Genomic DNA, 12,775 nt, shown 5'->3' on the forward strand with positions numbered 1-12,775 from the left:
CAATAAGGCATAAGACACATTTCAGAATTGTCCAGTACTGCTGCTCATCGCAAGTCGGTCCCATTAGCGTTTTCGTCAAAACTGAGTTTTTCAATGGAAATTGTTGTTAGCAAGCAACTCTTATTTTCATAATACTGCATGAACTCAACATTTTTGTTCAGGAAAAGTTTGGAAAACAGCCAATCTGGTTGGTACTATGCAAACTTAAAACGCGTTTTTCGACGGACTTGCCATGAGCGGCAGAGTATGACTTACCGTTCTTTCGAATTAAAGTTTTTAATTTTGTATCAATACGTTAGTCAATATATTTCTCATCTGCTCTTATGCTTATTTTTTAACACATAAATGGTTAGTCGGTGTAAAGTACAAGGCAGTTTGTGCTCACTTAAAACAAAGTGCTTAACCACTGTAAACTTTGAGGTAACGTTAGTAACAGATTCCATTATTCTAATCTCGGGTTGGTTCAAATTTAACTAGTAAATTACAGATCTTAAATGCACTTCCATGACTTTTCCCAACAAACTATTGGTTCCACCTTAATCTCAATCGTAAGCTTACATACAGCATAACATGCAACACCGCTATCCAAACGCCCAGCCCTGCAACGTCAAACCAATAGTTGCTGTTTTCAATCTCCAACAGCTCCAGCACCTTCTTGCTCTTCCTATAGTAGCAGAACATCTCCTCGCACCCGAGCTCCGTCCGATTGAACCCATACGTAGCCAACGCCAGCCCTTCGAATCCATACCGGAAGTGTGATACGTATGTCAGCGGTTTAAACACGTCCAGCAGCTCACCATATCGGATGAAGAACCCGGAAAATAAGACCATTGGAACTATCGAACTAGGCACCACAAACGGGCTAACTTCCACCGGACAGATACAGCCGGCCACCATCCCGTACATCTGCGCCGTCCATCCCATCAGACAGCAAATACCCCAGAACATCACTATCCTTTCGGTTTCGTTCAGCTGCCCCGTTAGGTAGTACGCTATTATCTGGCAACAGGTCACGCCAGCCAACATCAGCGGGAAATCGGCCACTACCTTCGAGAAGAAGTACGCCGCCACCGAGTAGCAGTTGCTTTTGTGCTCCCGCACAAATACCGCCATTTCCAACGGGACTAAAAACAGGAAACTCTTAATTAAATCCCCAATAGATTTTATCGATCGCAGAACCTACAGGTAAGCACCACAGTCATCGAATTGGAAAACACTATGAACATCAGAATCATAATCAGACAGCTAATGTTGGCCAGCACCTTTGCCCCATCATCGCCCACGTTGTAGAACACGGAGCCGACAATCAACCCGAACAGCAAGTGTCCGATAAACCGCAACCGCGTCAGCGTGAGATTGCGGAACGTGCCCAGAGCCGTTCGTCGGGTCAGAATCAGAAACTGCCGGAACTGCGATATCGGATATTGAGGACTCGAACCTCCCCGGCTTTCGTTCAGTAGCTGGCCGTCACCGTCGATGCTTTGTTCGTCGTGAAACCCTGCAATGGAGATGGTGTTCGCGATGAAATTCAGTATGGCGAGTAACGTGCGAGAGCATGCTTTTAGGCGCGAGAGATGATTCATTTGCTTACTTACCATTCATTTGGTCGCTACTGGTGGATTGCATCTGTTTCATGAGAAGGTTGACTTTATCCGGGTCAGTGTTCACCGTGCATGCCACTTTCATAGCTGGAAATGAAAAACGGGAGTGCATCAGTATTTTCATCATCTAAAGAACGTGACCGTCACGAGAGGTTTTGCCTGTTTTTTACAGTATTTGTACTGTAACTGACAAAAATTAGAGGTAACTCTTAAATACCTATTATTGCAGATTTGTAAGTGGTTGGTTCATCTCTAGTTCAATTTTGTAAGTTTTTGATAAATATTAATCAATGTTTTGGTTTTTTGGAACTTAATGGATTTCATTGACACAGATTGAAGAATTTGAGAATATTCCAGGCAGGCCTGTATAGTAACAATTGATGATTTTTGGGCGCAGAAATTACGATCTACATACGCTCCACTAATGCAGGCTGTATCAAAATGCATAAGAGAATTTTTAAACACCCATCTAGATTCCTATGTGGTCATATAAGCAAAATATCGTTGTAAACATACAGCATCGAAAATATTCTGTCTTAATCCAGAATCAGTCATCGCCCTTAAATGTGAAATGGAAGTAGGTATAACAAATGCAAAAACAAACGTTTGAAAAAAAAATTAAAGGGTTGTGTCCTAGACACGACCGCACTATGACGTAGAACCTATCTATTCATCTTGATGATGCATGATATATGCATTTAAGTTAACATCCGACGTCCCTCCTTTTTAACATGCACGTTTTTTCAAGTCTCATTCCTCATTGTGGTGGACACGCCGTGATCCACATTTAGCCGCTGACTTAGTCCTGCTAGCTGCAGGACCTAGTGCCACGCCGTCCGAAGCGGTAATGAGCAGAGGCAGTTAGTTTTTAGTTTAAATGATCTTTATTTTAGTTTAACTTGGACGATTACCATATAAATTTTTACTAAGTGATTTAATTGCTTTCTTCATCTTTAGGTATGGGCAAAATTTAAAATTTGTTTTACAGGATTAGTCCTAGACTTAGTACACGGTCGACCACCTTGGTGGGATTGGTTTGTTTTGTTTTTAGAATTTGAAGAGAAACTACTTAATACTACTATTTACAGCTTAAAACTAACCTACTCTACTATATACACTTAACCTACTATGTACAAATTGCTTATTAAAGCATGTTCAGAAAGATTGCATTTTTGAATAAATTTAGTTGTCATATCATCAATTTTGGAATCTACTTTGGGAATTTCTGCCTCTTGATGGAGGTCTGCTATTCTTGTGTCGAATGGACGATCTAGGATCATCCTCAACACTCTATTCTGTGCAACCTGGATTTTGTTCCTGTGGGTCTGAGCGCACGATTCCCACACCGGGGCGGCATAGAAGATCGCGGGGGCTATGATCTGTTTGTAAACAGCCAGTTTGTTTTGCCTTGAGAGGCGGGATCTGCGGCAAATGAGCGGATACAAACACCTAACCAAGGCGGAGCACTTAACTAGGGTTTTCTCTATGTGCGAGCGGAACAGGAGCTTCTCATCGAACAACATCCCGAGATAAGTAACATCAGTGGACCACTCGACCCTTGTACCATCCATTATTACGGTACAGGAGGGAGACGGTTTAAGTTTTAATGATTGTCTGTGAAGGAACATGATCGCTTGGGTTTTCGAGGCGTTGATTTTGATTTTCCACGTGGTGGCATAATCAGTAAAGGTGTCAAGGCATCGTTGGAGCTTGTTCGTAATTTCACGAGGCATCCTACCCTTGACGGCTATCGCGGTGTCATCTGCAAACAGAAAGAACACGCAACCGTCTCCTAGAGGAGGGATGTCCGACGTGTAGATGCTGTAAAGCAGTGGTCCCAGCAGACTCCCTTGCGGAACACCTGCTGGGATCGGAAATTGTCCCGAAAGGGAACTATTCAACGACACCCTGAACGACCTTTGCTGGAGATAGTTACGGGTGATTTTCACAAGGTATGGTGGAAAGTTGGAGTTACAAAGCTTGTATATAAGTCCGTCGTGCCAGACATTGTCAAACGCCTTTTCGACGTCTAACAAGGCCATGGCTGTGGACTTGGATACAGCTTTGTTACTCCGGATGTTATTCATCACCCGCACTAGCTGATGATTGGTGGAATGCCCCTTACGGAACCCGAACTGTTCCGGAAGAAGAATGTCATGTTCCTCCACAAACTTGTTTAGTCGGCTGAGGATCAATTTTTCGAACAGCTTGCTCAGCGCTGAGAGCAGGCTAATCGGTCTGTAGCTTGACGGTAGTGAAGGGTCTTTCCCAGGTTTGCGGATCGGGATGATTTTTGCCACCTTCCAGATGCTTGGAAAGTAGTGCAGCTCCAAGCATCTGTTGAAGGTGGCAGCTAGCAGCGAGTGCACCCTCGGGCTGAGATTTTTCAATGCTAGGTTGAATATTCCGTCAAACCCGGGAGCCTTCATGTTCTTACTGTATTTCAGCGCTGAGCAAATTTGTTCCTCTGTAATCCGTTCTTCTGGAGGGACGGCACAAGGGGAGGCATCTAACGTCAGGACGCACTGCGCAACCTGGTTCTCGAGTGGACTTGGGATTTTAGAGCCAAGCAAATGCGACTGGGCAATGTGCTCCCCAATCGCATTGGCCTTCTCTTCGTTGGTGATAAGCCGTTCGTCATTGACTCTAAGTGGTGGAATGGGCTTGGGGTGAGACTTCAGCACCTTGGCAACCTTCCAGAATGGTCTGGAACGGTCGTCCAGGTTCTGAACGAGCCGCCCGAAACTCTCGTTCCGGATTGAGACCATTCTGGAAGCGATCTGCCGATTCAGATCGACCATTTCGTATTTACGCTGCAGATCCCCAGTCCGCTGAAACTGGCGTCTACGAACATTTCTGAGCCGAATCAAGAGTTTGGTGTGGGAATCAATTGCTTGAAACTTACCCCTCACAGGAACTCGTCGAACGCACTCTTCGTCAGCCACGAGGCAGGAGAGCAGCGCTGATTTATATCTTTTCAGGTTCAAGCAGAATGATGTGCAACCAAGTGGTATTCGTTTATGATGACTGGGTTTGGGAAAAAGGCTTATTTCATGAAAACAGTGATAAAATTATCATTTGTACATTTTCAAAAGTTTAATAACAGCAAAATTGGACAAATGATTATTTCAGCAGGTTCGTAATGTAATATCCTATCGATTTGCGTATTTGGATTTTAATTTCATCTATAAATGACAAAGTTACAAGCGTTCAAAACCTAACACTCCTTCACCACACATATTTTTTGATTTGCAGCCCTGTATAGTCGACAAAGACGTTGTTCTACGTCCAAAACGACTTAAAATGTACTATGGAAAATGTTCTACGCTCATCGCAAATTAAACTGTTGTGGGCCATCAAGTTGAAATAATATGATTTTATTAGGGCCGCCTCATGCAAATCTAGTTCCAATAACTTCAGACAAATTACAGGAATTTAATAGGAGGTCAGGGAAGTCCTTTATAGAAAGCGAATTTAGAGATCTTTGGTAAAGCAACGTAAAATTTAGAACATTTCTGAGAACTTCAGAGCTTAAAGTTTCATGAATATCTGGAAAATTTCGAAAAGATTAAGATAGCTGCCCTAATTTATGAAAATAGTGCAAACGTTTAAAAAGTTTCGACAATTTCAGTGAATCCTAAATAACTCAAGTTTAGAGAACTGTTAAAAACGTAACCATTGCGAACGATTGTAACCAACGAAGTTTCGAGAAATTCACGAAAGTCCACAAAACTTCAGGGCTCTTTATTACAATTCCATTAATTTTGCAGCAGTTTGAAGAACATTATCGGGAAAATTGTGAAAACGTATGCGAGGTTCCAAAATCTTCAGGGAAGCTTCAGAGCAGTTCAATTATCTATATGAAATTTTTGGGAACCTTATAGAAGCTACGAGCATTGAAAGTAAATTCCCCGAATTTCAGAGAAGTTTCATCCACAGAGTACTAGAATATTGGGGAAGTTCAGAAAACTTCAGCAATACTTCAGGAACTTCAGAGTAGTTTCGGAAAATTCAAGGTGGTTTCTTTAATTTCACAGAAGAAGCAGGAACTTCCAATAAGTCCTGAGAATTTCAGGGATATCTTTAGAATTTAAAGGAAGTCGATATAGTTGACTTGAGAATTGTAGAATCTTCAGCATTATATTAAGAGTTTATCAGAAGACCAAAGGGTGTCCACAGTTAAATTGCATCACTTAAAAAAAAAACTGTTAAATTTTGGCCCTTTGGGTTAATCTTAATGAAATTCTGGGTGAGACTGTATTATTGTTGTATTGTGGCCTCATCGTGTATTGTTTACACTGCGTGAGTTTCATTGTGAAATTTCTAGTAAAGCTCGATTCAAAGTAAATCTGTACGCACGGCATAATACACCACCGCGCCCCTGGTGGCTGGAACAAAAAACGTTTGACAGGCATTTGTTGATGTTTTATTGACGAAGAAATTGGTGAAAAGTTTTTCTCGATGGATCGACGCATCATGAAATTACGGATCATGGAACTTGAGAAAAGAAAATTAATTGTGCACAAACATCTAGAGAACCCTTCGTGGTCTGCCTCAAAAATAGCAAAAGTCAACAGTGAGTCTTGTAATCAAACGTTACAAGGATACTCTGAGTGTGGATAGAGCACAGCGCATCTATCATAAAGTGTGGATAGAGCACAGCGCATCTATCATGAGCCAATTTAAAATCGTTAGTTTCGTATTGATTGTTGCCACTACTCTAAAGAGGTACTAGAATGGATGCTGCAAACAATGTTATTTTCGTTGCCAAAGAGATTAATTCTACGATTTGCCCTGAGTTCAGACCGATCGAAAAATATTGGGCAATTGTCAAGCAAAAACATCGAGGATGCGGTAAAGCAGTGACAAATGCACAACAAATGCGTTGAAAGTGGAATAAATTCGCCAGTCACCAGCGACTGTGTAGATCATGATGGCATCGATCACAAGTAAAGTGCGACAGTTCGTTCGAAACGATGGAATGTAATAACTTGAAAGCTGAATAAATACTCTTTTGTTTGACGTTTTGATCAACCGTGCCGGCTGAAGTACGAGTAACCATAGGGAAGATCGGGTAACCAACCCCGGTGGGACCTTGGTCGTATACTGACAGGGAAGGGAGTGCCGTCTTTGAATGCCGTCTGTTCTACATGTTAGGATCGGCTGATCAACGTCCTGGTACCAGCGTGGGACTCTAAGCAGTGCTGTGCACGATGGTCCCCCGGCGAGACAATGGAGGTTGGTGCAGGCCCTACAAGCCAGCCGTAAAAAAAAAACAAAAGTACAGGAAGCAAGCAATGTAAATATGGACCGGAACAATTGGCATAGACCCAAGCAACTTGGAAACTCGGAACTGCAAGTTTCTCAATTTCTTGGGAAGTACCCGCATTCTTTCCGATTTCCACAAGACCCTGAGGTCGGGTATACTTCACCTCCGTACTAAATGTACCATGTACAAGGCGCTGATAAGACCGGTAGTTCTCTACAGGCACGAGACAACAAGCACTGGGTGTTTTCAAATGACGAGTGCTTAGGACCATCTTTGGATAAACCACGAGCTGGCGCAACTCTAAGGCAAACCCTGCCTCCAGAAAGTTGCGAAATCTGGACGGGTACGATGGGCGGGACACGTTTTAAGAATGCTGGATTCGGGCTAGTGTCATTCGGACTAGTGGGTTGTACGCGATGACGACGTAACTTAAAAACAAGCCTAGGCCCATTCCACCACTGACCCCACTGGACGTTCCGGCGACCCAGTGGTTCATCTGATAACTCCTTAAGAGAATGCTGCCGCGATAGGTCAACACTTCGTCAGCTCCCATAATCTCGGACAAAACATCGTCAGCCCTCATGAATCTGAGGTTGCTGAAAATGCAACCAATCTTTTCCAGACTCCTAACATTTTTCCAGAGGAATCCGAGATTACGGCTGACGAACTGTTGGCCTATATAAAATCATCTAAAAACATGAAGGCTCCAGGTTTCGACAACATCCTGAATCTGGAACTCAAACACTTGAGTTCCAGATTCTACAACCATCTGGCTACTTCCCCTCGTGTTGGAAGTCAGCTAAAGTCATACCCATCCGGAAACCTGGGAAGGATCCGTCCTCTCCTTCAAGTTATTGACCAATCAGCCTTCTCTCAGGGCTATCAAAACTGTTCGAAAGAGCACTGTACCACCGGCTCCTAACATCTGCCGATGAAAACAACTTGTTACTCGAGGAACAGTTTGGTTTTCGGAAAGATCGGTCGACCGTCCATCAGCTGACTCGAGTAACAAACATTCTCAGACGGAACAAGTCTGTTTCGAAAACATCTGCCATGGCGTTGTTGGACGTTGAAAAAGCGTTCGACAATGTCTGGCATGATGGCCTGGTGTTCAAATTGCAGCAGTACGGTCTTCCAATCTTCCTAGTGAAGATCATAAACAACTATCTATCAGACAGGACGTTCCGAGTCTCTCTGAATGGCATCTCATCGGATGCTTTCAACATCGGTGCCGGGGTTCCACAAGGAAGCATTCTTGGCCTTATCCTATTCAACCTGTTCACCTCTGATATACCGGCTCTCCCTGATGGTGGATCGTTGTCTCTGTTCGCAGATGACACATCCATCGTCTACAAGGGTAGGGTCATCAGAGCTTGGACTGCCAAACTTCAGAGAGGCCTGGACGGTCTGAATATTTCAACAGCTGGAAGATCCGTATCAACGCGGCAAAGACCCAGGTCATTATCTTTCCACACTCTAAATCTCCTAGACTTGTTCCGTCGGAGAATAACAAGATCTGCCTGAACGGCACAGTGGTGGAATGGTCCAAAGAGGTAGTCTACCTCTGCTTAACACTAGACAGCAAGCTTCTTTTCAGGGAGCACGTTGACAAAACAAAAACCAAGTGCAACATCTTGATAAGATCGTTGTATCCACTTATCAACAGGAAGTCAACCCTGTCCCTGAAAAATAAGCTTGCTGTCTAAAAACACATTATCCTTCCTGTAATCGAGTACGGTATGCCAATCTGGAAGAATTGCGCAAAATGCCATCACCTTAAACTCCAAAGGATCCAGAACAAGATCCTTAGGATGGTCCTAAACAGTCCCCCGCGGACTAGAAATTCTGAGATCCACTTCCTGGCTGGAATTCAAACATTAGAAGAACGGAGAGTATTCATCCTGTAAAGGTTCAGAGACAACTGTCTGAGATCAAATCATCAGATCTTACGTGATCTAGCACGTTAGGTTAAGTTATACTCGTAGTTAGGTAGATTATCACTTTTTTCAATTCAAATAAAACACATCCCCAAAGGGATATTCAGTAAACTAGTTGAAAAACGCAAATATTAAATTAGAATATCAAATTAAACAAAGATAAAGAGCCAAGTAGGCTAATCAATTAAAATGATAAATCAATGTACTACCATAATCAACAGAAATAAACATAGTTTTACTACTACTACTACGCGTTCGCAGTGTGCAAAATATTACGCAATTCTATCCTCCCTCCCTTACTACTCTCTGACGACTGTGCTGGGGAAGCAGCATATGCATGTAGGTAATTGGTGGATTTTTTAGTTAATTCGACGTTTTTGGACAATGCTGGACATTTACCAGTTTTTCAATAGTTTCTTGTTGAAAATCAACATTCGATGCGTAGCCATATTTCTGATCGATTGGTGATAAAATTATTGAAATTGGACCAGGAACAGCTGAGTTATTAACGTTCAAAATATTTCTTAATTTGTTACATGTTTCATTTTCGGTTTTCACAAAGTGTACCCCAATATAGAAATCAAAGACGTAGTCCTACGTAAAAAAAATTTATGCCTAACCCTCTTTTTTTTAATTCCAATATTTGTGCCAAGCTTCCTATACTGCTACAAAGCTTGTTGGGCTCTCCTGATCATTCATTTAAACACTCTAGACGTTCTTAAGCTTCGTAGAACTTTTTCAATGTTTCATTAACTTATCCAACGGCGTGAGCTGGGATTCAAAATAAAATATATATTATATGGCTGCATGCTATTAGGTCATGCAAATAACCATTTATACTGTTCAAATGACAAACTCATCCAGGAAAAAACAAAATGTGGAAAATTTAATTGAATAGTTTAATCTAATAACACACCTAAACCATTACACTTATTTTACCTTCCTAATTTTAGTTCCTAATATCACCTTTGAAACAGATTTAAAAAAAACAGCAAAATACTTCCAAGACTTGAAATCAAATCAATTAATTTGAGTTGTTGAACAACCTTGCCTGAATCATGAATTTTTTTTTCATCTACTGAATAATGAAAAAGTCCAAAAATATTATGCAGTGCCCGTAATTTTGAAAGATTGTTTAATCTTATTTTTATCACATAAAACTCAGAATCATAGATGTTTTTCAAATCCAGGATCTTAATTTTTATCTTTGTCATATGTTTAAATTCCCGATCATGAGCAGTTTTCCAGACTAAATCCTAGCACCGTCATTGTCTACTCTGTAGTTTCTATTCTCAAATGTGCTAATTAACTTCAAATCACGCCCGTCTTATATGTAAAATGAAATAGCAAAGATGCACCACTCACCGAAATCCGCTCGATTATAATACTGAGGACACACGAAACCAGCTCCCGCCAACGTCGCAATCATATCATCCAAAGCACCCTGATACATGCACCGGCCATCCGCGACCACATAGATGTCGTCGAACAGCTCCAACAGTTCCGAGCTCGGTTGATGAATCACACTGACCACACACCGACCCTGCCGGGCCAGATCTTTCATGTAGGAAATCACCTGGTACGAAGACTCACTGTCCAGTCCACTGGTGGGTTCGTCGAAGAACATAATCTTCGGATTGGATACCAGCTCCAAACCGATCGAGAGGCGCTTCCGTTCACCACCGGAAAGCACTCTAGCCTGACTGTGGGCACACTTTTCCAATCCCAGCAAGGCTATAATGTCGTTTATTATTTTGGTTTTGTGTATCCGGGTGACGTTCGATGACAGTTTGAGGTCCGCTGCAAAGTGGAGCGTTTCCTGAACAGTGATATTCTGGAGCAGTGGGACTTCCTGGGTGTTGTAAGCAACTAGTTGACGGTATTTTTGCCGTTCGGTCATTTCGTTGTTGATTAGAATGCGACCCGTTACGCCTTTGGTTCTAGAAATTAAAAATTTAGTTTGACAAGTTGGTTAACACCGTGCACCTCCATCGAATGAATCCATTTCCATGGAGGTGACTGTACTTACTTGAATCCACTCAATGCATTCATCAGTGACGACTTGCCAGCCCCCGAAGGGCCCATAATGGCAGTCAATCGTCCAGAACGGAACGTTCCGGAGATGTTCTTCAGCAGCTGTTTTTTGTTCTCCTTCTGACTGACGGTGTAGTTGAGATTCCGAAACGATAAGCTGGTGATGGTTTTCACCAGTGGTATAACCACTTCCACCGTCTCATCCAAGCTCATTTTCTCTTTTCACGCTCCCCGAGGCGGCCACTCCTGCAAACGTGTTGATCGATTAATAGAGGTCAATTAAGCATTCAGCCGAACGGTACAGACATTCGGCCCGCCAATTATGGCAATCGCATAAAGCATATAGAGTGTGCTGTAAGATCGTGAGGCAGGTCTGCAGCATCCGTAAAATGACTACCAGCAGCATGAGTTTATCTTGATCTGTGTACACCACTGACTTCTCATAATGTTTGTTTGTTATCTTTCGCGTTCACACACACCTCCCGTCGCACCGAGATCATTCTATGACGTCAGCTGTGCAAATTTCGATCGGGTATTTACTTTGTTCACCCAGACCAATCACTCACCAGCTGGAATGTTGTTTGGAGTGAACCAAGCACCGAAAAAACTTCGATACTGGATGGATTCGAGCGAGAAAACACTTCAAGCTGCTTCAGAACAGAACAGCTAACATGTGTATATGGTTTATTTATATTCACCGCACGACACACTCTCCACAGGTTGAAAAAGAATATTACCGTCGTCAGCAGGGAGAATTGATAATCTTTTCCGGTTCGGCTTTCGATCACCTTTTCGTTGTCCCGGCCCCCTTCTTTGCGTTTAATGTTCTACCCATGGAGTTCAACCTGTTTTATTGACTCATTCACATATTTTCTGCTGCTGCTCCGACTTCCCCCACTGTCTAAAACGTCACCAAATGCACATTCAGCCCCAAGCTCAAATTACGCTTACCTTCTTTCTCAACAAGGAAAGTTGTCCAAACCAATCCAGAACCCAATCGCTGATAGCTACTTCCTCCAAGAGCATTCAAAGTACTGCTCACAAATTGAAAACAAATGACATTAAGACACTGGCACCTTCCCACAAGCCCCTGCTCCACCCCCAAACACTGAAACTGGCGAACCTCGAACCAACCGAGCAAGCAAACAACCGGTTCAACCAAAACGCGAGAGCAGACTAACTAAACTCCACGCTGCTGTCAAGTTCACAAGACCGGCTGCTCCCCATCATAACCTGACTCTGCACAGACTCGTGGCCGTGGCTGCTGCTCTTCGCGCTTTCTCTGGTTCTCGCTCATGTTCAAAGCGCAGACGCTCGCTCTGTTGTTGTTTTGGCTGGCTCCCTAGCGGTTCGATTCATTCTTCTACGATCGAGCTTGTGAATGAATGAACCTCGCGGAACCGATAGCGATTTATTCCATGATGCAGCACCGTGGTGAACGTGATATCAGACGGAAACTCAACTACCAAGATGGGATAGTTCTGGAACGCGTGCTCTTCGATTGATATTGTCTGAGAGTGATAACCCATTAGGTATGGTGCTGAGGGGAAATTGATTAAAATCTAACGTATGTTTGATTGAAGTCTAATGATGTTCCGCTTTGGGAGAGGTATGAAATGTCACAGACCACAGAAAGAAGAAAACATTACCATTGATTTGATTGGCTGGAATTGAAACTCCTCCTTCTACAACAAGGTTTAATTTTTGCATAGAATAAAAAATTAAAGGGTTGTGTCCTTGACACGACCGCAGTATGACGTAGAACCACACAAAAATTGATGTTTTTCATGCATTTTTGACTATTATACTTTATCTTAAAATTTTCAAGTATTTCAATGTTTCGGTTATGGTTCACTCAAAACAATTTTTATTTTTTTTTCTTGACAAATATCCATGTAAAATTCCACATGATCTTCATTTAACCACACATAAAC

General features: G+C 42.5%; 1 protein-coding gene across 1 annotated transcript; it reads right to left on the minus strand.

Annotated features, from left to right (window-relative positions):
* Positions 1 to 309: 309 nt before the first annotated feature.
* On the minus strand, positions 310 to 12,001 carry LOC135701549 (ATP-binding cassette sub-family G member 4-like). The gene is made up of 6 exons (XM_065222387.1): positions 11,793 to 12,001; positions 10,837 to 11,087; positions 10,173 to 10,747; positions 1,596 to 1,688; positions 1,184 to 1,498; positions 310 to 1,124 (listed from the first exon to the last, which is right to left on the minus strand). The coding sequence occupies exons 2-6, from the start codon at positions 11,052 to 11,054 to the stop codon at positions 523 to 525; spliced, it is 1,803 nt and encodes a 600-aa protein (XP_065078459.1). The 5' UTR covers positions 11,055 to 11,087; positions 11,793 to 12,001; the 3' UTR covers positions 310 to 522.
* Positions 12,002 to 12,775: the final 774 nt, after the last annotated feature.

Source organism: Ochlerotatus camptorhynchus, unplaced genomic scaffold, assembly GCF_037179485.1.
Source record: "Ochlerotatus camptorhynchus isolate MF236.1 unplaced genomic scaffold, CSIRO-AGI_Acam_v1.1 ptg000167l, whole genome shotgun sequence".
NCBI lineage: Eukaryota > Metazoa > Arthropoda > Insecta > Diptera > Culicidae > Ochlerotatus > Ochlerotatus camptorhynchus.

What these genes read in the sequence shown, in the direction of transcription:
- LOC135701549 (XM_065222387.1), bottom strand. Translation starts at nt 11,054, where the DNA reads ATGAGCTTGGATGAGACGGTGGAAGTGGTTATACCACTGGTGAAAACC. An exon ending in TTATAATCGAGCGGATTTCG is followed by an intron (nt 1,689 to 10,172) that starts GTGAGTGGTGCA and finishes TTTCATTTCCAG; the next exon opens with CTATGAAAGTGGCATGCACG. An exon ending in GATGACTGTGGTGCTTACCT is followed by an intron (nt 1,125 to 1,183) that starts GTAGGTTCTGCG and finishes TCCTGTTTTTAG; the next exon opens with TCCCGTTGGAAATGGCGGTA.